This window comes from Ovis aries, chromosome 3 (genome assembly GCF_016772045.2).
Source record: "Ovis aries strain OAR_USU_Benz2616 breed Rambouillet chromosome 3, ARS-UI_Ramb_v3.0, whole genome shotgun sequence".
In the NCBI taxonomy this organism is placed as follows: Eukaryota; Metazoa; Chordata; class Mammalia; order Artiodactyla; family Bovidae; genus Ovis; species Ovis aries.
The window spans coordinates 214,684,498-214,712,047 of NC_056056.1; the positions used below are offsets into that span (position 1 = coordinate 214,684,498).

At 52.8% G+C, this 27,550-nt stretch overlaps 1 protein-coding gene across 4 annotated transcripts; it reads right to left on the minus strand.

Moving 5' to 3' along the window:
* Window positions 1-3,448: 3,448 nt before the first annotated feature.
* On the minus strand, window positions 3,449-27,390 carry ADA2 (adenosine deaminase 2). Of its 4 annotated transcripts, none has more exons than XM_012175611.5 (10): window positions 27,321-27,390; window positions 24,448-24,774; window positions 22,734-22,959; window positions 21,199-21,409; window positions 11,395-11,522; window positions 10,015-10,105; window positions 9,364-9,472; window positions 6,471-6,628; window positions 5,814-6,016; window positions 3,449-5,083 (listed from the first exon to the last, which is right to left on the minus strand). In XM_012175611.5, exons 1-10 carry the CDS (start codon window positions 27,373-27,375, stop codon window positions 5,077-5,079), a joined length of 1,515 nt encoding a protein of 504 aa, XP_012031001.3. In that variant the 5' UTR covers window positions 27,376-27,390; the 3' UTR covers window positions 3,449-5,076. The 4 variants fall into 4 exon arrangements, with proteins under 4 accessions (XP_012031001.3, XP_004007020.4, XP_042104181.1 ...); XM_004006971.6 differs by having other exon boundaries at window positions 3,449-5,612; XM_042248247.2 differs by having other exon boundaries at window positions 3,449-5,642.
* Between the last annotated feature and the right edge of the window lie 160 nt (window positions 27,391-27,550).

The window sequence follows — 27,550 nt, forward strand, 5'->3', positions numbered from 1 at the left end:
CACGTCCTCTGACCCGCGGAGGTGGTGGAGATGCTGTCTATAAGCCCAGGAACTTGCCCTCAGGGCTTCTGTCACCTGGCTCTTTATTCATTCATTGCATAAATTAGCTACTTATTATATTGCAAGAGTTTGGGCTTTTTGAGTTTTTTTGTCTTATTTTTTTGGCCTGGCCAGAACTTGCAGCTTAAGGGATCTTAGCTCCGGGATTGAACCTGCACCCTCAGCAGTGAAAGCATGGAGTCCTAACCACTGGACGGGCGGGGAAGTTCCAAGAGTTTAGCCTAACATATATTTGAAAAGAGAGGAGGGCATGGCAACCCACTCCAGTATTCTTGCCTGGAGAATCCCATGGACAGAGGAGCCTGGCAGGCTACAGTCCATGGAATCGAAAAGAGTTGGACACGACTGAGCGACTATCACACACACACATTTGAAAGAAAAGAACCCAGGTGTCAGCTAGAGGACCTTGTTTATTAAGCTCTGGTGTGTCTTCCCACCCCACCCCCAAACCCTGATTGAGACAGAGGCAGGGAGGGAAGAGGTGGGAGGAAGACCCTCAACTAAAAGCAAAGCAAAGCTCCGGACAGGTGGGCAATGTGCGCCTTTCATCACAGAAAAGGAAACAGAGTTTACATGTGCACTTGTTTATTATGCAAAGAAACACACACAAAAAACTAATAAACGTGGTGGGAGAAATAGGTGGAGTGGGAAAGGTCGGGGGCGGGGGTAGAGGGGGGGTATAAACCTTTCAAAGTATCCCTTTTCGTGTTTTTTGATTTTTGAAATGTGATTCCATGTGTATTCGAACTTTTCGTTTTAAATGTAACAAAATTTAACACTGCGGTGGCCCTACCTTCTCCCACTATGAGCTCTAAGCCGGTTCAAAGCGCAGGATGTCCACGACAGGAGCTAGCCTTTCTTCCCGGAGCGGATGGGGCAAAGCAGGGGAGGTGGGCAGTGTAAGCGAGAAGGCCGAAGCCGGGGGCACAGACCCCAGGTGTGCTCACTCACCTGGAAGAAGGAAGCGCGCGCAGCCGGCGGGTCTGAACCCGGGAGGGCCCTGGGAGCGAGCGGCGGCGCCTGCTCTACCTACGGCGGCCACGAGGGGTCAGCCGCGCGCCGCCCGCCGCGGGTGCTGCCAACGCAGGTGCAACAGGTGCGCGCCGCGCGCAGCGCCTGCTGCTTCCTCGGGCCACTTCCTACCAAACGACAGCCCCTGGGGGCGGGGGAGCGGGGGACCCTGCTCAAAGGCTCCGGGCAAGAATCCGTTCCTCCCGGGCCACAGGAAGCGGAGACAGTTTCCGGGGCTGGGACACCGCCGAAGGCTAATCAGGGGCTCTCAAGAGAGGGCAGGGGAAGGGTCAGACTGCCGCCTGAGACCTGATGCGTCCTGGCCTCGCTGAACTAAGACGGGAATGGAGCGACTGTGGGTGGGTTAGGAGCTGGTTAGAGTGAACTCCACCCTCCATAAAGGAACCCCTAACAGGAGAGAAAATAGCTGCGTGTTGTAAGGTGATCACTTAGCCAGGGAAGCGGCTGTCACCTGCTGTGTGACCTGGGAGAGTTACTGGCCCTCTCTGGGCCCCAGTTGAGTCCCTGTCACTCAGGTTAGATAAAATGATCTTTGGGCCGCTACCAACTCTCATTCTGTGAATCTAAAACTTCCAGTCCCCTGACACTTACCCCCAAGAGGGGGCTTAGCCCCAGGGAGGTCTGGCTGGACCTAGCAGACCTATTCCCCTAACATGGTCTCCAGACAGTCCCCAGGAAAAGGCCCTTTGGAAGATCGGATCCTGGCCACCCTGAAGGCTATTGGCTGAAACGCCTGGACCCAGTGGAACCCAGCATCTCTGCCTGAGCCGCACCATCCGGGTGAGAACTGGGAGCTATCCTATTTCTCATCTGAAAGTGCTCGCCACCCCCACCATGCTGCCAGCCCCCGCACGGTGGATGAACACGCTTCCAGACACAGCAGAAAGGACAGAGAAGGTTGCATTGTCTTTAGGATGACTGCTATTTAAAGTAACATATATGTGGAATATATATGTAAAGTAACATATGTAAAACATATGTATAAACATATATATAAAGTAACATGCATGTGAAAATAACATTTATAATGTTAATTATAATCAGCAGTCTGATTTAATTCTGCCAACAGATGCGTCTACACATAGCCAGACCTCAAGGGGTCCAGTCTTGCAAGGCGCGTGGCTCATATCAGTCATTCAAGCACCTCATCTGGGGAAGGGGACATTTGCGGATCCATTCAAGGTGGCTGGGGTGGGTGAGCCACCTATTTGCTGGTGAGCTGTAAAAAAAATTCAACAGGCAGGTCTTCCTGAGGAAGTTCCTGGCAGTGCCTCCCGACGGTAGAGGATGGTTTGAGAGCCTCAGGTCCCCTTCCAGGCTGGAGTGCTGACCTCACTGTAACTGATCTCAGCTCTGCATCTGCCTCATCCCGGATGAACGCCCACCTGGACGGGGGGCCTCTGAGGCGTCACGACAAGTTCGAAGGTCCCTCTTAGAGAGGATTTAAAATCACTAATGCAGCTTCTCTTGCAAGGGGGTCAGTGCCGCTGAGACAGAGCTTCAGTAACACCAGTAAATCCGTTCCTATGTTAAGTCACTCCCGAACACGAAAGCCCACGGATTTCCTTTCTTCCAAACATCTCCCTTGTCCTCTCCCTCCCTTGGAGGCACCTGGGACCAGTGGGAGGGGCCAATGGAAAAGGCTGCAGCAGAGATCCAAGGGGGACCACAAACAAGGGCATCAGCAAATATCAAGATACCTTGAAGATGCCTTGGAGGTCGTGGGTGCCAGGTTCTCACTGGTGGGGAACAGAGGGAGATGGGAGGGCTGAGGCTGGAATCAACCCTATGGTCTTTAATAGAATTGGAGATGTGGATATAGACCCATGGTTTTTTTAAAAACTCAGATAAATTTGGAAACATAAAATGTACGTGTCTAAATATATATTGCATTCTAACATATATGAACTTCCCTGGTGGCTCAGACGGTAAAGCGTCTGTCTACAGTGCGAGAAACCCGGGTTCAATCCCTGGGTTGGGAAGATCCCCTGGAGAAGGAAATGGCAATCCACTCCAGTATATTGCCTGGAAAATCCCATGGACAGAGGAGCCTGGTGGACTGCAGTCCATGGGGTCACAAAGAGTCGGACACGCCTGAGCGACTTCACTTCACTTCACTTCTAACATATATAAACTGGGATTCTCCAATGGCTCAGTGAGTAAATAATCTGCCTGCAGTCTTGAAGACACAGGAGACACGGGTTTGATCCCTGGGTCAGGAACATCCCCTGAAGAAGGAATTGGTAGTCCATTCCAGTGTTCTTGCCTGGGAAATCCAGTGGACGGAAGAACCTAGTGGGCTACAGTCCATGGGGTCCCAAAGAGTCAGACACGACTAAGTGACTAAATACACACATACATATATAAACTGTATTTATGTATGTCTGCTTATTTTTACACACATCAGTAGCAACAGGAACATCTAATGCCCAGATCAAGGCTTCTAAATATTATTCTCTATGAAAAAGAACCAGAGCTCTTTGGAGAAATGGTTGATCTTCAGCCACAGACATGGAAAGTGTAAAATGAACCTAAAACATTTTGTTGTGTCAGAAAGCAAATAAGTGATCAAAGAATAATAGGAATTTTTCCAAGAGTCTCAGGAGCCAGCTTAACAGAGTTCCCGTGTCCACATCTACAAAAGTTGGGCATCAAAATAAATAACAATAGTCATAGATTATAAACCACTGATAGCCAGAATCCATGAGCCATACTGGTAATCAACCAATCGATCAATGAGAAAAAGTTCTTCTTACAGAAGAATGGCAGCTAATAAATATAGAAGAAATGGTAGAACCAGAAAAATCACTCTGTGATGTTTTTATCTTCCAGACATTTTCTATGTCATCTTTCGTGTCCATCCGTTAATGTGACCTGGACCATCTTCCATTAGAAGGCAGGGTCCCTACCCTGTCCTTTTGAAACTGAGAGTGTTCAGCCTAGAGAGATTCAACCCAGGGTAGCCAAAATGATAATAAAAGAGTTTTTACAAGGAATTTGACCTCAGTCTAAGAAATATAGACTCCTGGAGTTCAAATCAGAAAAAGGTGTTTTGTGAACAGGAGCTTCTGCTACAAATTTCCTGAAACAGCAAGCCCCCCTCGCACTGTGCACCTTGATTTTGTTTATAAGAATTCAACTAACACAGGTTAGAAGATCAGCGTGTCAGGGCCCCTCAGGAAGTCCCAGGAGGTGTGTGTGAAACCAGCTTTCCCTTCTCTGCCAGCAGCAACCTGGTGAGTTCAGGTCTGGCCCTACTGGTGTTTCTCGTTCTCTGCTTGGACTCTGCCTGTTTAACAAGAATGAAGGCACCACAGCTGGTTTGTTTTCCCAAATCCGAGACCCTACACTCCAAGGAGACCCCGTGACCATGGCAACATGCTAGCGAAGCCCATTCTGCTATGTTCTGTTGTCACCATTCATTGAATCGAAGTCAGCTGCACTGGGACCTGTGTGCCCCACCGTGGGATTGGTGAAGGCTGTGAATCAAAAGGTTTTTGAGATTATCTGACTCCCTCTGGGAACCAGCCTGTGGCTGAGGACCCCAGTCAGCAGGCTGTCCAGCATCAGGAGCCCGAGCCCAGGGGGAGGTCCTGTGGGCTCCATGCAGGGGACGGGGGATAAGAAGAAGACTCACATTGTCGGGCCTTGTAAGGAAGGCATTGGTTCTCCTTCATACCCAGGGCCCAGGAAAGCCAGGCTGGCTCTTTGCCCTCTTTCTCCCAAGGGCTGGGCTGGGAGACGGATCTGACCCAGCTCAGCACGACAGGGCACAGGCATTCTTGCAACACAACATTTATTGAGGGCCAACCAGGCAAGGGGCAGGCTGGGCTCCTGGCTCGCACTGGACATGAACTGGCCACGAGCGCCTGTGCAGCTGAAGGTCTGGGGGAGGGAGGCCGCGCAGAAATAAATCCGTAATGATACATCGGGTGAAGTCAGGAGGGAGCGAGCAAGGTGCCCCAAGGGACAAGTCTTCTGAGACTAGGACCTGAAACGAACCCTGAGGGTGACAGGAGGCAGCAGACGGAAGTGGAGAGAAACAGCATTCCCAGCTGAGAGAGCCAGGAGGGGCCTAAGGCCAGAGGCCAGTGTGCTTGGGGGCCTGTGGTAGGATGACATGGGAGAGACCCCTGTTCACAGGATGCTGGGAGCCCGGTGGGAGCTTGGTGGAGGAGGGCAGGTTCTAAGTGCTCTGAATTGTCACAGTGGAGTACCCTGGTTTAATTTAACTTGAAACAATCACTGCTCTGGGGAAAATGAGCTGGAGAGGGCAAAGAGAAGAGGGAGATGAGTTAGGGGCTTATGTGAGTCAGGCCAGAGTCACAGCGGCCTGATGGACAAACAGAGGTGACTTCCCTGGATTCTGGACCGCTGGGAGGAGGGAAGCAGAGGTGGAGGGTGACAGACAGCTGTCCCCTCACTTGGGGCCCCTGGCCAGCCCAGCTACAAACTTCTGCCACCTCTCCTCCCAGGTCTCCATGGCAGACTTCTTCATGGTCTCCGACAGGGTGCTGTACCTGTGGTTGGGGCAGGATGCCCAGGTCAGCCTGGGGAGGGGGCAGGAGGGGACCTCGGGTGTTGGCAGGGCTCCATGTCCCCAGTCCAAGAGCAGTAACGGCATAAGAGGCAGAGAAGCTCACGGGAACCTTCTGGACCTCTGCCCACGCCTCAGAGTGGTGGACTCAGGCGGTGTGGAGTGGATCGCACTGCAGACTCACCTGATGGAGTTGATGGCCAGTTGTTTGAGCGTCCTCAGGTCGGCCGACATTCCGCCGATGCCCATGAAGGCCTCGTAGAAATCGTAGGACAGGCCTCTGGCCCCAAAGGCTGAGGGGTCGTCTGAGCTGATCACCATGGGGTACCCAGCAGCCATCATGACGGCGGCGGGGTGGTTTCTCAGGTCGGACACCAGCTTCAGGACCTGCTCGGGCAGAGACAAGCGTGGATCCTTGAGGAGTCGTCAGGAGGGAGGTGAGACCGTGAGCAGAATCAGGCCCTTCTCTCCCTATGACTGTTCCAGGCATCAGGACAACTCTGGGCAAAGTCCTATGCAGGAAGAGCCAGTCCTTCTCAAACATCTGGTCTCCCCTGGCCCAGCTTGAGCCGCTGTCCTGAGCACAGAGCCCTGAGGAGCCATGTGGCAGTGGAGGATCCCACATTCCCCCCTGCCTGCCCCCCAGGGCATCTTTAGCTCTGTCTACAGCTTTGCCCATGGTCCTGTCCCACTGGGGACCCTCATTACCGGGAACATTTTAGGCAGAGGCCATTCCTAAAAAACTTCATGAATGCTAGTGAGAGAGACAGAGAGTGGAAGGACACAGAGAACAAGGGCGTCACAGAGCAACCACAGGGAGGGAGGCTGGGGAGGCCGATACCTGGTTGGAGATGGGACAGACTTCAATGGGGATGTCCTTTTTCCAGGCTTCAGCCAAGACTGCCGGGTGCTTGCTCAAAGCAAACCCATGGCCGATCCGGGTCGAGTTCAGTATCACAGCATCCAGAAGATTTCTGTCTACGGGAGTTCCCTCCAAATCTGGGAATAGAGAGGGGTCTTCAGTAGAATGAACAGGACCCCAGACCTTCGGCAGGTGAAGGCCCCAGAGTTCCCAGGCAGGAAAAGGAAGAGAAATGAACATTAACACAAATATGCACACACTTTTCCTTCTGACAACACTGCAGGAGGGGGTACGGCCCGCCTGTGGGTACCTACGTGTGTGTGTATGTGTGTAACAGGTGAGGAAGCGGAAACCCACACAGGCTTTATAGGCTAAGGGAAGGTCCTCACGTAGAGAGCAGAAAAAGTGGGCTTCAAGTCTTGGTCTGCTCGACTCATAGTCTGTATTCTTTTCTTTCTTTTTTTTTTTTTTTTTGGCCGAACCAGGTGGCACGCGAGATCTCCGTTCCCTAATCAAGGGAACCTGCAGTGGAAGCACAGACACCCCCCCCCCCACCCACTGGACCACCAGGGAATTCCCTGCCCCTGTTTTCCCCATATTCTTTCTTTCCATCTTACGTTTGTTTCTAGAAACTGTTTTCTTGGAATTTCGTGTGTAAGGTCTTTACAGTGTGCTGCAGACTGTCACTGTAACGACTTGCACTATCTGCACTTACTTTAATTTCTGTCTTTAACAAAACTCCTGGGACAACCCATGGCAAGGTAGCCACGGCCAGCAGGAACAAGCCACCCCACTGGACCTTCCCGCTGGCAGGGCCTCCTGGTTCGGGGTGAGAAGACCGTTCTGACTCCGCCAGCCTTCCCAGCAGCCTGGGATGGGGTGGAGGGCTCCTGCAGCTCCCGCTCCCCTCCCATTCAGGGAGTTGCCCTGGAGGAAACAGCTGTTTTTTGGCTTCATTGGATGTGGTCACACCCGGATGTGACTTCACTATCTGTGACTAAATGGGGAGAGATCCCAGGCCCAGGAGGACGGCAAGGTTGATTACGGTGAACGATCACAGCAGACCTGAAAGCGGGGCCTACAGGGTGTGTGGGCCCCATTACTGGACACCGAAAGCATCCTAGCTGACCCACATGTGAAATGTGAAAATTCCATGTTTCTCTTGGGAATGAAGCCCAAGAATTCCCAATGCTGGTAAGAGCATGTGCTTTGGAAGAATTTTCACTGGTTTCCTAACACTTTCTTTTCAAAGATGTTTTCCTTTTTTTTTTTTTCAAAGGTGCATGCTGGGTCACTCACTCACGTCTGACTCTTTGCAACCTCATGGACTGTAGCCTACCAGGCTCCTCTGTCCGTGGGATTCTCCAGGCAAGAATACCAGAGTGGGCTGCCATGCCTTCCTCTAGAGGATCTTCCCTATCCAGGAATCGAACACTAGTTCTCCTGCGTTGCAGGTGGATTTTTTACCTACTAAGCCACCTGGATTTTGTTCAGTCGCTCAGTTGTGTCCAACTCTTTGCGACCTCCAAGGACTGCAGCATGCCAGGCTTCCCTGTCCTTCACTATCTCCTGGACTTTGCTCAAACTCATGTCCATTGAGTCAGTGATGCCATCCAACCATCTCATCCTCTGTTATCCCCTTCTCTTCCTATCCTCAATCTTTCCCAGTTTCAGAGTCTTCTCCAATGAGTCCACTCTTCACATCAGACAGCCAAAGTATTGGTGCCTCCTGGGAAGCCCATTAAATATTCAAGTCCTGGCAAAATCTTCTCCTAAGGCCATGTCGTGGCATTGAGTTTATTTCAGAGATGACTGTGGTTTCCCAACCAAATCTCAGGGCCTTCAAGGGTAACAACTGCCACGTCCCCTTGCCTGCCCTGACCCATCCCAGCTTCCCATCCCCCACACACCCTTCTCTACATCTCCTAGAACAACTTTGATCTAAATTGGCTCCAAATGGACTTGAAATGTCCAGAAAAAGAGATTAATGTGCGGGAACCCTTACTTTGGAGCCGCTGCGAGATGCCAGGTTTCAGCCTGGCTGTGAAATCCTGACTCTGCCCTTGGCTCCTTGGTCCTCTCAGGTGGCCGGAGCCTCGGATGCTCTGAGGGGTGCAGTGCAGCAGGTCTAAGCTCCCCAAATCTTCCCCGAGATCTGACGTTGCAGCCGCGACCTGCTGCTTCTGCTGAGGGTTTACATGTTTTGAGGAGCATCTGGAGGCAGAGCAATGACCAGTGGGCCCACGGACAGAGCTTTGAGGGACAGAGACCTGGCTGGGCAGATGGCAGTTCAGAAACAAGGGCAGCCAGGCTGCTTGAGCAGAGCTGGGCCCCCTCACCCGGGTGGGTGCAGACTAAGGTTCCCCACCTCAGCCCGATGGACGTGGATAGGCAGCACCCCCTCAGCCTGGTGGGGGTGGACAGTGCCTCCCAGTCACAGAACTGGCCTCCTGGTCCCTCTCCCCCAACCTCCCACGGTTTGGCTTTGCACATGAGTCCACCTCGAAAGCAGGGTTTGCTCGTTATGAAATTGACATCATCAGAAAGGGTTCCCAGCTCCTTCTCGTGCACCAGTCACCCTGTTTGGCTGGAGCCTCGGGCTCCTCGCCTGGAGATTGGGGTGGGGTGCCCTCCTGGCAGGACCAGGTGAGAGCCCCGGGTAAGGTGTGTGAAGCGCAGCTGCCCCAGCACCACCATGCCCCCTTCTCTGGGCGCTGCTATCAGCATAGACTCAACAATGTGCGTGAAGCGGCCACGCGCCGTGAGCCGCTATGGGGCTGTCACTCCACCGGCCGGGGTCCTATCTGCAGCCTTGGAGATGTTGAGGGGGCCCTGCCCATCAGCCCTGTGCCCGACGGTGTCGCAAGCTCACCAGTCTCTCCCGCGTGGAAGAAGTAAGGCAGATGAACGCCCTGAGAGGCTGGAATCATCAAAGCCTCCCTGTAGTCATACAGGGTGTGGCCCGTGTCCTCGCGCCCCACCTGCAGGACAGAGCAGGCACGTGGGGTGCCTGCCGGCCCCCTGCCTCACCTTGCTAGAGTGCCCTGGACCTGCCACCACTACCAAGGCCTCTGTCATAGCCATAAAGAGAGACCAGTAGCAGGACTGGGGAATAAAAGAGAGCTGTGTGGCCCTGATATAACCACCCGCCTTATCTGGGGGAGGCTGGCCTATGAGCAGCCCCCAAGGACCCCAGGAGGACAGCCTGGTCCAGAGAAACAAGCCCTTGAGATCCGCTCAGGGGCCCCAGTGGGTCTGAGAGCAAGAGCGTGAGCTCTCTTGGGTAAGATGTACAGACACACCTCAGCTTCCAGACACCCGCCCTGGGCTGCAGGTTGAAGAGCCAGGTGTCATGCCCAGTGTGGAGACCGGGGAGTGGGGCAGCCCCTCCTCGTGGCCCTTCCTGTTCGGGACTTATCCTTTCCTGCCTTCTTCTGACCTCTTCCGCTCTCCCTTCACCCCCCAAGACCCCAAGGGAGGGCCTCCCAGTCTTTCCCTGGGAGCTTCGTGCTGCGCCCATTACCAGGTCAAACCCCGCCACTATCCCAGGGAACTTGACTCGAAGACCCATGGCTGTCTGGATGGATTTCTTGATGAGGGACTCGTTTTTGGTTCTGTGGGAGAGACAGAGAGAAACACAGGCATCAGCTCCCAAGTGGACGGTTGACCACATCCAGGGCTCCCAGCTGCCACGTCTCAAACCCTCGGCACAACTGCACATGACCCTACTCCATCCAGGCTGCTAGGTCCCTCTTAAACACAGAAATTTTGCCCAAATCCATTCCTGTCGAGGACTCTGGCTGCTCCAGAGGGACCCAAGTCTCTGGAAAGCCATTGGGATAGGGGCCCACAAGGCAAGTTTTGCTCATCTGCATTTGGATGAAGAAAACTGGCCGTGATTGAAACCTGCCCTGCGTCCCTGAGAGATGGTCCTGGAAGCGTCCAGCTCTCTGCTCTCTGGGCACCTGTGAAACGCCACGGCCACCCGGTCCCTGTGGGGCACCTGGGCCTGGCCCCTGACTCAGTCAAAAAGGCCAGAGTGCTCCGGAAACCAGATGACCAGGCTGCCTCCTCTCCCGCAAAGCTCTCTCCTTTCCAGACCAGGCAACAGCATCGCCACAGGAGCACCAAGAGAAAAGGTGCAGGCCCATGATGGGGGAAGGTGTTGGCCCACCCACTCTGATCCCTAGCTCTGTGCCCCCAACACCTGCCCATCCATCCCTGCACCCACAGCAGCTGGCACTGAAGTCCTGCCCTGGAGCTCCTGCCACCAGCCCCCAGGGAGCCTTCACCATCCACTACTGCCAGCTCCACCCTGGCCCACCAGCTTCAGCGGCCCCAGGTCTCGCCAGGAGGGGAGGGGCTCCAGGGAGGTCTGATTGCCCTCCCACCTCCTATGGCTTAGCAAGTAGGGTGCCTGCCCCTCCCCAGCCCTCTAGCTGGACATGGCACAGCCTATCCAGACTGACTGCCCCTCAACAAGAGGGAGACTCTTTCTTGGCAAAGTCAGGTGAATTCCTATAGGCTTTCTGCCCTTGCTTGGAGCAAGGGTGGGTGTGCCTTCACAGTGTGTGAGCATGCCATACAGATGGGGCTGCTGTGAGGCAGAACCCAGCCACAGATTGAAACAAAATCATTGGAACATGCAGGGAAAAACACTAACCCCATAACTGACCACCCAGGCCAGGGTGGGTCACATCATGGAATTCCATGGCACATGGAGCCCGTAGTGCTTAGACCCTGGGCGGCAGGGCGGTGGTGAGGGGGTGGTCTCTGCCCCTGGCCACAGCCTCCCTGCCCCTCCTCACCCCTTTCTCCTCCTGTCCCATCCCCTCCCATCCCCATGGCTTTGCCCACAGCCCATCTTCTCAGTTCCTCCAGGCTCAGCTTCACTCACTCTCACCTGTTATCTGAAAAAATGAGTTTGATTCCAATAAACCCAGGATGCGCTTTTGCAAAATTATGAGCCACTTCTTCATAAGTCCTCACCAACCACTCTTGGCTGTAGACCGTCCCATTCAGTTCATACACCTGTGAGGGAAGCAGGGTCCCAGCCGGATGTCAGAGGTGAGCAAGGCAGAACTCCATTCCCAACTGCCAACAATCTCCAGAGCCTGGTTGACAGCCTCTGAGGTTGACCAGAAGTCCCAGCCCTGAATGGGATGATGCTCTTGGTGCTGTGAGGCTGGGATGTCTACTTCTCATTCAGGCCTGGGTCCTTCCACCTAGAACAGTGTCTGGCAAGCAGTTGGTACTCGGGAAGTATTTGTGCAGCAAATGAGCAGCAGGCCAGCTGAGGACAGGATGCCAGCCAGAAAGAGTGGTCTGAGGACCCTCTTCATTTCCCCACTCTCCCACCCACAGGCGGGGGACCCTGAGGTAGCCAAGCCACTAGGGACACCAAGGTGACATGGCCAGGGGCAGAGTGGGAAGATCCAGGGATGCATAGTAGGTCTGACAGAGTAAAAAAAAACACAGTGGAGGAGAGCAGGCTTTTAGCTTCTCCATCTCTGGGGGTCCTGAAGGGTATCAGAATGTGCCACCCCCAAAACCTATCACTTTTTGCAGGACTATTTTGAGCTAAAGGCAAATAAGAAGCACAAAGGCAAACAGATCTCCGTGCCCGCCCGTCTGCCTCAGAGCAGGACGTATATTTCTGTCTGGAAGTCACCGCCTTCCAGCTCCTATTCCAGAAGGAGAGACACCCACCCTCACCAGCAGAGACAGCAACGGGGCACCAAGCTGGGTCCGAACAAACCTGAGAAAACAGCCCCTATCTTCTATTAGTTCCCCCATACACTGACCATCCCACGAGTTGCTACTCCTAGAAGCCAAACCCCCTTTCCTTCATCTTCCTGCTTCTCCACAATTTATCACCGTTCGTTAAAATAGTGTATAAGAACCTGGCCTACCCACTTCTTTGGGTCTTCACTTCTTTTCCATGAAGATGTCCATGTACATAAAGTTAAAACATTAGCATCAAATAAAATTGCTATGCCTTTCCTCCGGTTAATGTGGCTTTTGCAAGTTTAATTTGCAGTCCCCAAGAACAGAACATTGTGGAGTGACTAAGTCCGAAGCCCGAATCCCTAGAGCCTGTGCTCTTCAACGAGAAGCCACCGCAACGAGAAGCCCCTGCACGGCAACTAGAGAGTGGCTCCCACTCTCAGCAGCTAGAGAAAAGCCAGCAACAAAGACCCAGCACTGCCAAAACTAAATAAACAAACACAATTTCTTAAAGCGAAGTGATTTAGTAAAAGGGTTAAAAGAAGAAAAATGTTGGCCTCTGGGACTTTCCTGGCAGTCTAGTGGTTAAGACTTCGTCTTCCAGTGCAGAGGGTGAAGGGATGATCGATCCCTGGTCAGGGAGCTAAGATCCCATATGCCTTGTGGCCCCAAAACCAAACCAAAACTTAAAACAGAAGCAATGTTGAAACAAATTCAATTAAAGCTTTAACAAAATGGTCCACATTAAAAAACAAACAAACAAACAAACATTGGATTCAAGTCAGATTATCTCAAGCCTTAAGTATAGTTTAATTGAGGAAGTGTAAATTCGTGGGGAAGTTATTCAAACTACATACAACTTTCATAAACCAGTGTAAGATTACGAATTTCTACTGTCTATGATATCATGGAATTAGAGAATATGAAGCTGAAGGAACAAAGGGACATTTGGGATCAGAATTGCTCGAGGTCACACAATCCGTTTGTGTCAAACCAGAAACTACAGCCCAGACGTTCGACTGGAGACGCAGGCAGCTTTCACCTGGACAGCCTGACTCTCTGAACAAGCACCGATGGAGCGTCTCCTGTTCGCCAGGCATTGCACCGTCAGCCGGGTCTCATTTTAGAGACGAAGAACCCTGCTGGCTCAGCCGGTAAAGAATCTGCCTGCAGTGCAGGAGATCCGAATCCGATCCCTAGAATTCAGCAATGGCGTGAAACATGGTCACTACAAGAACTTGTATTTATGTATTTATTTTTGGCAGTGCTGTGTCCTTGTTGCTGCGCGGGCGTTTCTCTAGCTGCTGAGAGTGGGAGCCACTCTCGAGTTGTGGTGCAGGGGCTTCTCAGGGTGCTGGCTTCTCTTGTTGCAGAGCACAGGCTCTAGGGATCAGAAGGGGTCAAAAATTTGAATCCCTAGGGTCCGGAAGATCTTCTGGAGGAGGAAATGACAACCCACTCCAGTATTCTTGCCGGAGAATCCCATGGACAGAGGAGCCTAGCAGGCTACAGTCCATGGAGTTGCAAAGAGTCAGACACGACTGCAGAGACTTGGTACACACACTCCCCTAGTACACATTTTAGAGATGAGGATTTTGAGGTTTAGAAAGGATAAGAAACTCGCACCTGCTCCCAGGCTGGAGTGAGGGGTGGGGGTGGTAGAGTTTACCTGGAGGCATGGTGGGGGGTGGTCTCAAAGTCTCCAGCCACCCAGGGAGAAGAACATGCCAGGGTCCTACCCTGGGTTAAGTAAATCAGATTCCCTGGGGTAGAAGCTGGTTTTTTAAAACCTTGCCCAGGTGATTCTCCTGTATCTTGGGCCTCTAGGTTTCACAGTCTTGTGAGGAGCACAGTCACAGAATAACATCGTAGAAGGTGCTGCCGTCAGGGTTCCCCAGAGCAGCAGCAATGACATGAAACACCGTCACTACAGCAAAAGCCAGGTGGAGATCCTAGGGAAGCAGTCTGCTGAGAATCCAGGACAAAACCCAGGGGGTGGATAGGGGGAGCGCTAGGACCGCTGGTCACACCACTGACAGCATCCAAGGTGTCTGGGAACCACCATCCTGGGCTCCCAGGCATGTCCCCCCAACCGCAAGACCGCCCACGGGTCAGGGCCGAGGATAGACCCCTGGGAGCTCCGCTCGGAAGGCTGACCCGATCCAGTTGGAGCCTCCGATTCTGGCCGTGGGGGCGGGGATGGGGCCCAGGGAGATCAGACCCGCCTAGCAACTGTTGCTAAGGACGAGTGGCCTTTGTGATGGGGCATTAGTGACACAATAGGAGGCTGGGCCGGCGGCCTGGTCCATCAAACCTCGTCCCAGGCCCTGAATTAGCCCCACGAGCAGGGAGGGCAGGCCGGGGCTCAGCAGAGAATTCCAGGGCAGACGTCTGGGTTGGCAATGTGCTGATGGCTCCCCTACTCTGGGGAATGAAGGCGTCAGCCCGAGACTCTCCACACCAAGGGGCCTTTGTTCCTGGGTCAGGCCAGAACCATGGGCAGATCCCATGCCCCTGGGCCTCCACCTTCTAGGAATCCTGGCTGGATCCAGAGGGGGTTGGGAGAGGGGAGCTGGGCGGCTCCTCAGGGGATACCCCGGAGCCAGTTGTCCCCAGGGGGCGTGGCAAGAGGGGGAGGGGTGAGGAAGCCGACCCTCCATGCAATTCCTCAGCAACTTCCCCAGATGCCTTCCACAGGCTTAGACCCTTTCTCCCCGCCATCTCTCCCCTCTTCCCCTCCCCCTCGGGGCCCAAGGCCCCTCCCTGTGTGGAGGCCTCCTCCCACTCCCTACTCTGAGAAAGCCGGCAGGATGTGACCACAGGAAGCGACCCCCGGCTGGACCCCCTCAGGGAGCATCTCTTGAGATGCAGTGTGGACCTGCAAGTCTCAAAGCCCAGTCCCTGCTCACTGCCCATGTGGCCTGAGCCAGGCCCCTCTACCCTTCCCCACCTCATTCCCACGGTGGTAACTTGCAGGTTGTGAGGCTCAGATGAGATGAAGCGCTTGGAAAAGGTCTCAGAGTGTGGTCTGGGTCAGACAGCCTGAATCAGAACCTCAGGGTGGGGGCAGGGGTGGCTGGCTAATTAAATGGGCTGCTTCCTGGCCCCACTCAAGACCTCAAATTTGGGATCCTGGGAGGTTGGGGGCCAAAGAGCGCCTCCAGATTAGTCCCATGTACACCCACCACTCCTGAGTGTGATGACCACTCCTGGGGCTTCTGGAAGACCTGGGTGGGGGGAGGTGGTCTGGAATGACTCACAGTCTAACTGGGGCTCCAGAGCTGGGAGGAAGCCCGTTCCAGGAAGGGGGAGGGGGAGGCGGGGCTTGAGCCAGACTCCGGAGGAGATGGACTGGAGGTGGGGAGCCGGGGCTAGAGGAAGAGATGGGGTTTCAGGGCACACTGGGCATGATGGCTCTGGGAGCTGCCCTGTCCTCTGCCCCTCACAGGCCAGCCCTAGGCCAGCTCACCTCTTTCCAAAATTCTCCTAGTGGAAGGTGGACTGGACTCTCTCTTTTCTGTTGAAAGGAGCATTTGTGTTTATTGACTCTGTTCACAAGGCTGGCAAAGGTTCTCCTGGTGGCAAGGTCAGTCCCACTCCCACTTCCCAAGAATCAGAAGTAGGAACAAAAGTCTGTACTCAGCATTAAACCATCAAACACACACCAGATTCTGGTAGAGATGCCCACCCTCACCTGGGATGACCTGGAGGAGGATGAACATTCCCAAGGGAAAGGGGGCCAGTCCAGGATGCACAGGAGAGTAAAGACCTGGAGCGTGGGGGGAAGGGGACCTGACTCCGGAATGACTGGTTCTCAGGGCAGGATCAGCCTCCACGACAGGGCCTGCCAACTCAGCCAGTCACACTAGGGCAATAGAGTCCCTTTAGGGATCCCACCCAGGATTTAAAAATTTATCAGATTCTGAAGGAGAAAAATATCAGATAGTTTGGCTTCAGTAGAAGTTAAGATTTGCCTTCAGACATCCCTGGTGGTCCAGTAGTTGAGAATCCGCCTGCCATTGCAGGGGACATGGGTTCGATCCCTGGTCCGGGAGGATTTTATGCTCCATGGGGCAACTAAGCCCTGTGTCACAGCTACTGGGCCCAAACTCTAGAGGTCGTGCTCTGCAATAAGAGAACCCACCATGATGAGAGGTGCTTGCACGGCAAATTAGAAGGTAGCAACTGCTCACCACACCTAGAGAAAGCCCACTTGTAGACGTAGCATAGCCAAAAATAAATAAATTTAAAAAATTTTAAAAGCTTTGCCTTCAACCCAAGGCAATAGAAATAAAAATAAACAAATAGTACCTAATCAAACTTACAAGGTTTTCACAGCAAAGTAAACCATTAAAAAACTGAAAAGTCAGCCTATGGAACTGGAGAAAATATTTGCAAATGATGAAGTAGACAAGGGTTTAATTTCCAAAATATGCAAACGGTTCATACAATCCAGCAAGAAAAAAACTATAGAAAAATAAGCAGATGACCTTAATAGACATTTCCCCAAAGAAGACATACAGATGGCCAGTAGGCACATGAAAAGATGCTCAACATCACTCGTTATTAGAGAAATGCAAACGAAAACCACAGTGAGGTATCACTTCACACCAGTCAGAAAGGCTGTCACTAAAAAGTCTACAAATAATAAACACTGGAGAGGACATGGAGAAAAGGGAATCTTCATACACTATTGGTGGGAATGCAAGTTGGTACAGCCTCTATGGAGAACAGCATGGAGGTTCCTCAAAACACTGAACATAGAGCTACCATATGATCCTACAATCCCACTGCTGGGCATATATCCAGACAAAACTAATTCAGAAAGATACATACACCCCTATGCTCATAGCAGCATTATTTACAGTTGCCCAGATTGGAAGAACCCTACATGCCCATCGACAGATGAATGGATAAAGAAGATGTGGGGTATATATACGATGGAATATTGCTCAGCTGTTAAAAAGAATGAAATGCCATTTGCTGCAGCACATGGATATAACTAGAGATTAGCATACTAAGTGAAGTGAGTCAGAAAGAGAAATATCAAATGATATCACTCAGATGTAGAATCTAAAATATGACCCAAATGAACCTATCTACAAAACTGAAGCAGACGCACAGACACAGAGATGAGACGTGTGGTTGCTAAGGAGGCTTGGGAAGAGCGAAGGGCTGGGGCTCTGGGATTAGCAGGTGTATACAGCACAGATAAACAACAAGATCCTACTGCATAGCCCAGAGACCTATATTCAATCTCCTAGGATAACCTATGGTGGAAACGAGCATTTAGGATGTGTGTAAAATGCAGTCACTTCACTGTACAACAGAGACCAGAACAATACTGTAAACCAACTACATTTCCATTTAAAAGAAACAGATTCGCCTTCCAGAGAGAATTTACCAATCAGGAAGCCTACGTGTCTGGTCTAATCGACAATTTTCTCTGAAGACTGTATTCTGACTTTCTTGTGTATACATCTGTCACTCACGACCTTGGTCAATGTACGTCAGTCTCTGGAGCCTTTTTACTTCTGGGTGTACAAACAGGAGAATTTCTGAGCGTACAACGACTATGGCATTTGGTAACAAAACTGAAATACTGCCCTTGGAGTCAGTCCTCGAGCCCTTAGTTTACTCAGTAATTTGGGTGAATGGGCAGACAGTCTGGAAACTGTCAGCTGGATATCACAGCCGTTCCCATCAAACACTCGCTCCAACATTCTGACCTTTATAACCTCGTCTACCCTCACACCCCTAGTCAGCTCCACTAGTGGCTTTGGTGTCGCAACTCACGGGGCCCCAGCTTCGAGGAGTTGGGGGAACTTCCCTCCACTCGTCTTTGCAAAAGGCTTTAGGTCCCTGGCCAGGGATCCAGCCCAGAGACCCAAGCCTTCCTGTCAATCTTTAACTTGGTTAAACAGCCTCTGTTGCCCCTGGTGATCGTGGGTCGGCTTACTGGCTATCATCTCTGCATTCTGGCTTTTAAATTTCTCCAAACTGGGGTAAAGAGAGGGGAGGACTTGTTTGGGGCCCTTTCATGTTAGGTAAACTGGTAGGAGGTCCCTTTAGCCCACCCAACCTTAGGGAGTGCTGTATCAAAACCTGTTTTAATCTCATCAATGTCCACTGTTCTCATCCCATTTCTTAACAACCATCTGAAGTTTCCCCCGCTGCTGTGACCAGTCCTGTGGTTCCCCCCACCCAGTGACCCTTTACAATTGTCCACCTTTTGGGGAAGAGTCCATAACAGCTCCCCTCTTCCCCTTCCCTTTCTCCAGGGCCCTTCTTCCCACTGGCTTGCTAATTAACAGAACGTCTTTATCAGCATCTGAAAGACCCATTCCATTCTGCTTCTCAAACCATTCCGTTTGTTTGAGTTAAGGTTACATTTCTTTGTTTCCACCTTTTGGTCTTAACATTGGTACCAATAAGACAGGTGTTTACAAAGAGAGGTCACTTTAAAAAATCTACCAATTTAGAAGTTTTTCCAGTTCAAAGTGTCCATCGTGGACAGGAGGATCTTAACACCAACACACACCAATCAGGCTTTCCGTGGCTTAGCCGTGAACAAGAGGTGTCACGGGAGGGGGCAAAGAACATGGCCACACCAGATCCAGAGAGTTCACTCCCCCAGGGTGGTCTGAGAAAGCAAAGACTATAGTGAAGGCTGAGATGACAGAGTCCCCCATGGATGGAGACCCCTTGTGATAAGCCCTCCTGGGAGCCAGCACGATTATGCGCTTCCAGCAGTGACAGCCCAGAATCCCACTGGATCCGACTGGCCACCAAATGCCCTGGTGCCTGCACCTTCTGGATGGCAGGACCAGGGCGAGTTTCCTCACTGGTCCTGAGGCTAAACTCTCAAAACAGAAAGAGAAAACAGGAAAAGGCATCGTGCCAAAGGTTTTCCTCCTTATGACACAACAGACAGAGACACAGGAAAACAGACACCATCTCTGGGAGGAAAAGGATTAACAAGCCCAGAGCTCTACCAACTTCACCGGCCCAGAGGCTCTAAGCCCCAGGAACCAACTCCACAAATATTTTCTCCTGCTGACCTAATTTTAGAAACTAGAAAAAAGACTCTTACCACTCCTGCTTTCAAAAGCCCTGCAGGCAGAGATCCGGGGACTGACTGATGGATAAGGGTTCTCACCTTCTGCCAGGGTTTCTGAACTGGCAGCCTGGGGCCACCTAGGCAACTGGCCAGCTGTCAAGGAGGGTGGAGGGTGGAGGGCAGGTGGGGGTGGGGACTGGGGGGGACAGGGTAGATGGGGAATGGGGGTGGCATTTCCCTCTACCCTTCTAGGTTCTTCTGACTGGTCTAAGAATTAAGCTGACATGAGACAGATTAACAGGAGAAAATTAAGCACAAGCTTCATAACATCTGTATGTGGGAGAGACCCAGGAATAGGGAGCCACTCACCCAAATGGCTGAAGCCCTCGCCTTAAATACCGTCTTCAGCTCAAGACAAAGAGGGTGTTGGGGGTGGGAGTTTGGGACTTCAAAGGGGAAGAAGGCAATTCACAGGGTGATAAACAGCAAGTGTTTGGTGAACGCAGGGACAAGGGACAGAGAGGACTCTGGTCTCAGGCCCTGAAGTCTCTGTACCACACCTGCCGTGTTCTCTGCAGAGACTGGTGACAGCTCTATTCTGGGAATGGGCCCTTCATCTAGGTTCTTTAAGAACTTAGAGGAGGACCTCCCTGGTGGTGCAGTGGATAAGACTCTACTTGTCACCGCAGAAGACATGGGTCTCTCTTCCCTGGTCTGGGAAGATTCCACATGCCATGAAGCAACTAAGTCCATCCATCACAACTACTGAGCCTCTGCCCTGGAGCCCAGGAGCTCCAGCCACTGAAGCCTGCACACCTACAGCCTGTGTCCACAACAAGAGAAGCCACCGCAGTGAGAAGCCCGCTCACCACAATGAAAGATCGCTTCTGTTCACCGCAACCGGAGAAAAACCTGGCCAGCAACGAAGACCCAGCGCAACCAAAAATGGGTAAATAAATAAAAGTGCTATTTTTTACTTAGGGGGAAGGTCAAAGGCTCTTCCTGAGTCCTATGGGCCTTGTCTATTTCTGCTCAAAATAACCCAAAGGCCGAGGGACAACTTGAGGGTGAGCCGCTCCCCTGCACTACAAAGCATTCACACTCCTGGGTGTCCCCCAGAGGGAGTCAGTCAGTACCTAGGACACCCCAACCCCGCCTCCCCCCAGAAGTCTTCTTCAAAGACCCACCAGGAGCATCCTCTCTCGGCTGTACTTGGCTCCACTGGGCTCCTCATGGGACGCCCACCCTGCCCCCAGCCTGGAGCCCGAGACCCCTCAGCAAAGCTGAGGTCTGTCCAGCTCGTGTACCTGAGACTCTGTCACCCTTTTCCACTGGCCGACATGCAAGGTCCTACTCAGCGATTTTTTTTTTTTTTCAATATTTTAACACTTTGGGATATTTTTGGGCTCCTCTTAATCTTTTCCATTCCTTTCCCTTTGACCTTCCTTCCTCAAAGTCAAATCAGACATTCTATTGCCCACAGAAAAGACGGACCCCCAGGGACTTCCCATCCCCCACTCTACACGCAGCCAAGCCCGTGTACCAGCTGGCTCAGTGTCCCTGCACTGAGGCCACCACCCTGCAGCGCGCTTTGACAGGAAAGAAGACGGTCGAGGACGTCCAGGCCCGAGGCACTGCCCAGAGCCCAGGGCTAGGTGTCCAGGCACCAGCAGGCCCCGAGTGTCTGGGGGCGCTGGGACGTGGGGGTCACGGGGGAAGGGAGGTGACGGGCAGTGAGGGCCAGCCCAGCGCGTTCCAGGGCTCCACGTTCACACGGCCCCTGGTCAGGCACCAGACCCCTGGGGGTGAAGCCGGTGCTTGGTGCTGCGGAGCACCAGGGTGGAGAGCCAGTGTCACCCTGTCACTCTGCGGGGTGACAGCAGAGCCTGGCCCAAGCAGAGGTGAGCAGTGACGGCTCACCGGGTACAGCGAGGCTCTGATCTCCAGGTAGAGCACGTTGTCCTGGTAGAACTCCTCCAGGCCCTGGGACAGGTAGTCCCGGAACACGGGTGCGTAGCTCACCAGGCCCCTCAGCACAAAGAAGATGGTCTTGAACTTGGCCCAGATCGCATCCTGGTCTGCGTAAGTCACGTGGGGGTTCTCGGTCATCAGAGTGAAATTTCTCAGCAGGCTGTCAGGACACAGAGGATGGGGGGAGGCTTGCCACAGGCCGTCACCCCGGCCCTGCAAGACCCTTGCCCTGGCACCCTGATGGAGGCCCTCCACCCCAGGACCTGCACTTGCTCCCCAGGAGACAGCAGGCAGGACACACACACTCTAATCAGGCCCACCTGCTGCCTTCCACCTCTTAGCCAGGCTGACGCCACAGAACGAATATCCCAGGTCAAGCTCGCCTTGGAGGGTGTCGTGCACTGAATTGCATCCCCCAAATTCATATGTTGAACCCGAATCCCCAGTGTAACTGTGTTTGGAGATGGGGCCTTTCAGGAGGAGGTGGTAGTGGTGGCTTCCCAGGTGGCTCAGTGGTAAAGAATCTGCCTGCCAATCTAGGAGACACAGGAGTCGAGGGTTTGATCCCTGGGTTGGGAAGATCCCCTGGAGAAGGAAATGGCAACCCACTCCAGTACTCTTGCCCAGAGAATCTCATGGACAGAGGAGCCTGGCGGGCTGGAGTCCATGGGGTCGCACAGAGTCGGACATGACTGTGTGACTAAACCACCAGCACCAAGGGCAGAGACCTGCACGAACAGGGCCAGCATCCTAGACCCTAGGGTTGCATAGAGAGTGAGAAGACGGCTGGCCACCAGCCCAGGATGGAGGCCTCAGAGAAACCTGCTCACACCTTGATTTTGGAGTTTTAGCTCCAAGAACTGTGAGAAAATACATTTCTCTCCTTTAAGTCACTGTCATTGGCATCCCACTGGGGCGGCCCCAGTAAGCTTACCCTCGAGGTCTGACGGAAATGACTGTGGACTTGGCAGCCCAAGACACGGGTTACTTCCCTGTTCAGCCATTTGTTCACCAGCTGTGTGGCCTTGGGCAACCTCCTTACCCAGGCTGAGCAGCATTTTCTTGCTCATAAAGGAAACAGTTCCAGAAAGCCCTCTGTAGATGGTTCTCTGATTAGAGCAGTTATTATAGTAATTCTTTATAGGTCTGTTGGGAAGATGCTGCTTATGTTTTCAGGCTATCTCATCCACCTGGGACCCTCTCGGCTCTGGGAATGGGGAATTTCCTTGTCTCTACCCTTGCTGAGGGTCCAGACACAGAAGCAGTGTTGCTGATCAAATTGGGTCTACACGTACCAGGAGCTTGCCTTGGATGGAAAAGGCGTGGAACACTGTGGTGAAGCAAAGCATCCCGTCCGGTTAAGAGAAAAAGCCTCCTGATTTCTTTAAGGTCAGTGTTTCTAGAAAGGTCCGTCGCACAGGGACACCGCACACCACCCCCACTCGTGCAGGTGCAAGACAAGCTCTTCGCAAACCAAGACCCACCTGTTGTCAAAGTCCGAGACGTTGTGCAGCCCCTTTCGAAACTTCTCCAGCAAAACCCACTGGGGACATTCTGCCAGCTTCGGGGTGGGGGGAGCAGGATGAGCAAATCTGAACTGCAGGGTCCCCCTCCGGGTGAAGCAAAAATAGCAGTGGGGTCTGTATGTGGCATTTTTCACCAGCCAGTCCGGGCTGGTGATGCTGAAGTCGTGGACGTGAAGTGCAGCCCCTGAGGGGGAGAGTGGGTGGGCAGGGTTTCTACGGGGTGAAGTTCCTGGGAACCCAGGGCTGTTTCCCTCTGCAGCTCAGAGCTGGCCCCAGCCTCCTAGTTCTCTGATTCCCTCCCTCACCAGGAGGGGCCCTGGGTGGTCTCATTCAAGAGGCAGCAGGCAGGCTCGGAGTTAGAAGACCGGCTTCCAGCTCCTGTCAGGAGCGTGACCTCCAAAGAAGTCCTCAAGTGGCCCAGCGCTATGTGAGGGGGTTTCAGAAGAGGAGCTCCTAGCCTGTCTGCCCAGGATCCTCGAGTCCCCCATCTGGTTCCCTATCACCCCATCCGCTGCCTGCTGGCTCCCTGCTTCCTGTCAGCATTGAGCAGCTTCCTCCAGACCTCACCCCAACTCGAGGCTCAGTGTTCTCCTCCTCTGCTCTCTGGCCTTGACGCTCACCTCATGACAAGCGTCACACTATAGGAGCTCTGCCATGTTCCCTCCCTAAACAGTGAGGCGACCTGACCGACCTCACAGGTTTTACATTTTTTAACCTCTACAATACAAAAAAAAAAAGTACAGAAAAGTCCTTCCAAGCTGCAAACTGCAGTTTATGTGTGCGCTTTCCTGTTCACAGTGATGACACATTTCTGCAGCAGTCTCAGCTACAGACGGGCACTTTCCATCTACTTCTACAAGGATTAAATTCTGCGCTGCTGCGGCTGTTGCCCTGCAACACCCCTGAAAGTTCAGGGTGAAGAGCAGAAAAGAGCCCTTCTGTGCTCTAGGAAAAACTGGCTGGACAGCTTTCTGATAGTTGGATATTTTCAGGAGATGAGCTTATGAACCCACTTCTTGCATCGCCTCATATCTAGAAAAGCACTGAAATCCTTCATGGTGACATCTGCTCCTTGTGACTAGAAGTAATCTACACGCGACTAGCAGGAACCTGCAAAAAATGTGTGCTTGATTGCAGGAACTCCCCTTCACCGTAATCGCATATGTACTAACCGCCCCCTCCCCCACCGCCACCTCTTTGGAGCAGTTCCTTAGAATTATCTGAGATGCTATAGTCTTCATTTGGCCCCAAATAAAACTTAACTCACAACTCTCAGGTTGTGCATTTTTCCCCAGTGGATGGTTGCAATGAACTATGAGAAATGTGTTTGTCTAGGATGTATCCTGTTTGGTAACTTGGCCCCTGGAAAGATTAGAAGAGCATATGAAAGGAAGAATGAGGTTCTTGTGGGGGACAACTTGCAGGCCCATCTGGGATGCCCGGTGACACCCAGGCCCCCTCCCTGTCTATCTGACACTGAGTCCCCTCAGAGCCAGGGTTCTGGTTTCCAGGATGGACAGAAGTCATGTGGACCCCTGCCCCCTGTCCACCAGTGAGAAAGAGCACACAGGGCCCCCATGGAGTTTGCACTCCACTAGAAGAGAAACCGCCGGCTGCAATTTAGTTCTTCCAAGTCCCCAGGGCCCCAGAACCCTCCCCTCCAGGCCCCTACCTTTAGGCATCTTCTTCAGGATGTTAAACACCTTGCTTTTCTCAATAAGGCTCTTGGCCTGGAAGAAGTGCATGCTGGGCAGGATGCTCCCTGTACGCAGGGCCTCACGCATCTCAGCCTCCTTGAGGGCCCTGAGCCTCTGGTTGGCCAGCTCCTCCTCCCGCGTCAGCACCAACTGCCCCCCTACCCGCATCATCTTCTCTCTCGTCAACAGCTGGTTTCGCGTTTCATCTCCGGACGTGGACGTGGCTGGGCAGAAAGAAGACACGACCACGGCCAGCAGCAGGGAGGGCAGGGCCAGCCGCCCCGACATTGATGCTAGAATGCCTGGAAGAGGAGATCACTCAGCTGTAGACTTGAGGTGGGGAGGGGGCAGAAAAGTACAGATCTAAGTGTTGAAGCCGGAGGAGGTTCAATAGATTACCAGGAGGCAGCATACAAAAAATTCTTCTCCAAGACCCCGGAGAAGAGACCCCTGAAGACACACAAGGACAGTATCCCCACACAAACACTCGTCATGAAGCTCCCAGATGGGAGCTCGTCCTTAACGAGCCCTGCTCACATTCAGAGGAAGACACCATAGACTGTTTGGGTTTTACTTTCAAGTATAACCCTGGTGGCTCAGCTGGTAAAGAGTCTGCCTGCAATGCAGGAAACCCTGGTTCAATCCCTGGGTCAGGAAGATCCCCTAGAGAAGGGAAGAGTAGCCCACTCCAGTATTCTGGCCTGGAGAATGTCATGGAATGTACAGTCCATAGGGTCGTAAAGAGTCAGACACGACTGAGCGACTTTCACTTAGTAACCAGACAGCAGGAGGTCGCGAGGCTTATGAAGAAAGCCCACAACATGAGAAAGGAACTAAAAAAAATAGCACAGAGAAGGAACTAGCACAGAAAAATGAAAGGAAGTCCAGAACCACAGTTACCCTCCCTACGGGAACGAGGACGCATGCGTCTACGAAACAGGCAAAGCACGGTGTGAAAAATACACAAAACAGGAAAGAGCTTTCAGAAATTAAAAGCATGAGTGCTGACATGTAAAGTGTTTGCCATCAATATTAAAAGATGGAACTGAAGAGAAGATTTTAGAAAGCAGGACAAAACAGGAGCGAAGAAAAGGAAGAGAATGTTGGGTTCAGGAAACCCAACACCCCAAAAAACAGACATTTCAGAAGGAAAAAGAAAGAATAGATGGGAGGAAAAAGGGAATAAATAATATAAGAAACTGTCCCAGGGGCTCCCCTGGCAGCCTAGCGGTTAAGCCTTCGCTTCCCAATGCAGGGGTTGCAGGTTCAATCCCTGGTCAGGGAGCTCAGATCCCACATGCTGCATAGCCAAACAACCAAAACATACAACAGAAAGAGTATTGTAACAAATTCAATAAAGACCTTGAAAAATATTTTTTAAAAAAGAAGGAAATCGTCCCAGAACTGAAGATCTGTCCCGCTGGGTGTGCAAGACTTGCTGAGCTTGCAGCACAGTCACTCAACAGCGATGTCTCCGAAGCTGAGCACCGAAGCCTCCGGCAGGTCCCAAAGAGCAGCTGGCCCAGGGGGCCAGTGCGCGGGGGCTTGGGGGCAGAATCAAGGAGCTCCCCGGTCGGGTCTGCCGGCAGCCCCTGACCTGGGCTGACTCCTGGAACCACATAAATGTGAAATTCCTAATGCATACTTGAGGGTATGCTCCTTTCTCCCAGGAAATATCGAGGCTGTAAATGAGGAGACCCCAGGCCCAGCCCTAAATGAGCACGTCCTGGTGAGACGTCGGGCTCGTCGCTTCATGTCTGTGGGCCTGTCTCCTCTCTTGCGGCAAGGGTGAACTGGGTGACACCAGTGCTTCTCAAAGTGGGACTCGTGTGTCAACCTTGCTCAGGTGGAATAAAACACTTATAAGAAGCCATGCTCCCCATGCGGGGGGCCTGGGTTCAATCCCTGGTCAGGGAACTAGATACCGCAGGCTGCAAGTGAGAATGTGCATGCCGCAAATAAAGAACTGAGAGTTCAAATGCAGCGATCAAGACCCCGGCGCCGCAACTACAACCAGATGCAGCCAGACAAATTAATTAATTAAATAAATATATATATATATTTTTAATTGAAAGTTTGATCATCATCAGGACACCTTGTCCAAGATCCTTTCCGGGGCCGTCTTTCAACTATGCTAGGTGTTTATTCAGTGGTTATATCAGACCCCAGCGTGGCAGGGCTGGACCTCAAGTCTGAGAGCAGGGCTTTGGGAAAAATCCCTGCTTCTTCACCGGGTCCTCCGATCTCTCCCCAGGTGACAGTATTTGCCAAACCTGAAATCTCCAGGCAGGGGACAGTGACGCTGCCCCTCACATACCCCTCCCCATCACAGAGCCGTCTTATCCCACCCATGTCCTCCACCCAGGACCCCACCCCTCATCCGCTCTCCCCCAGTGACATTAAACAGGAGCCATCACCCCCAAACCTCCCACTCCGTCCTCCCCATGGACCCCACAGCATCCACGTGGCCAGCACCCAGGGCCCCTCCCAGCCGGCCAGACAGAAGTGTGTCCAGCACTGGTCAGGAGCAGCCCAACGGAGCAGGACGAAAAGTCATCGCGTCCAGGTGCTCACTCATCCCCTCCCTCTAGGGCCTGGCACTTACGCTTCTAGAAGAAGGCGCAGAAAAATGCTACAAAAACAGCTTGTTCACAGACTAAGAAAGGAACTTGTGTGTCTGTGAGCCTGAGTCACAAACTAGGGCCTTGGCAAGTGGCGCAACCCAGCTGCCCTGCCTCTCCCACCCCCAGGATCACCCCAAGGGCAGGCCCCCACCCAGATGAGTCCCTAGTGCCCCCAGCCACCTAAACGGCTCGGCCCCAGGCCCCACCCAAGGGACCCCAGTTACCTTGAGACAGCTCCAGAGACAGAGGACTGTGGGTTCCGTTCCCACAAAGGCCCATTGGAAGCCGGGGCTCACAGTCTTTCGCTTCCCTGGGGCAGGGTTTCACTTCCCTGCAGCCTGGGGGTGGGGTGTGGCCTGCTGCATCTGTGTGTGCACACATGTGCTTCTCTGTGTGTGAGCATCCATGTGAGAGCCACACAGGTGTGTGCTATGTATGTGTGTCAGCGTGCAGG

Bases quoted from the DNA above. Each gene is read 5' to 3' on its own strand.
- ADA2 (XM_042248247.2), bottom strand. From the start codon at position 27,375: ATGGGCCTTTGTGGGAACGGAACCCACAGTCCTCTGTCTCTGGAGCTG. The intron at 21,410-22,733 runs GTGGGTCTTGGT...GTGTCCTGACAG, and splicing joins GTCTCGGACTTTGACAACAG to CCTGCTGAGAAATTTCACTC. The intron at 9,473-10,014 runs GTAATGGGCGCA...TCTGTCCTGCAG, and splicing joins TAGTGGCGGGGTTTGACCTG to GTGGGGCGCGAGGACACGGG.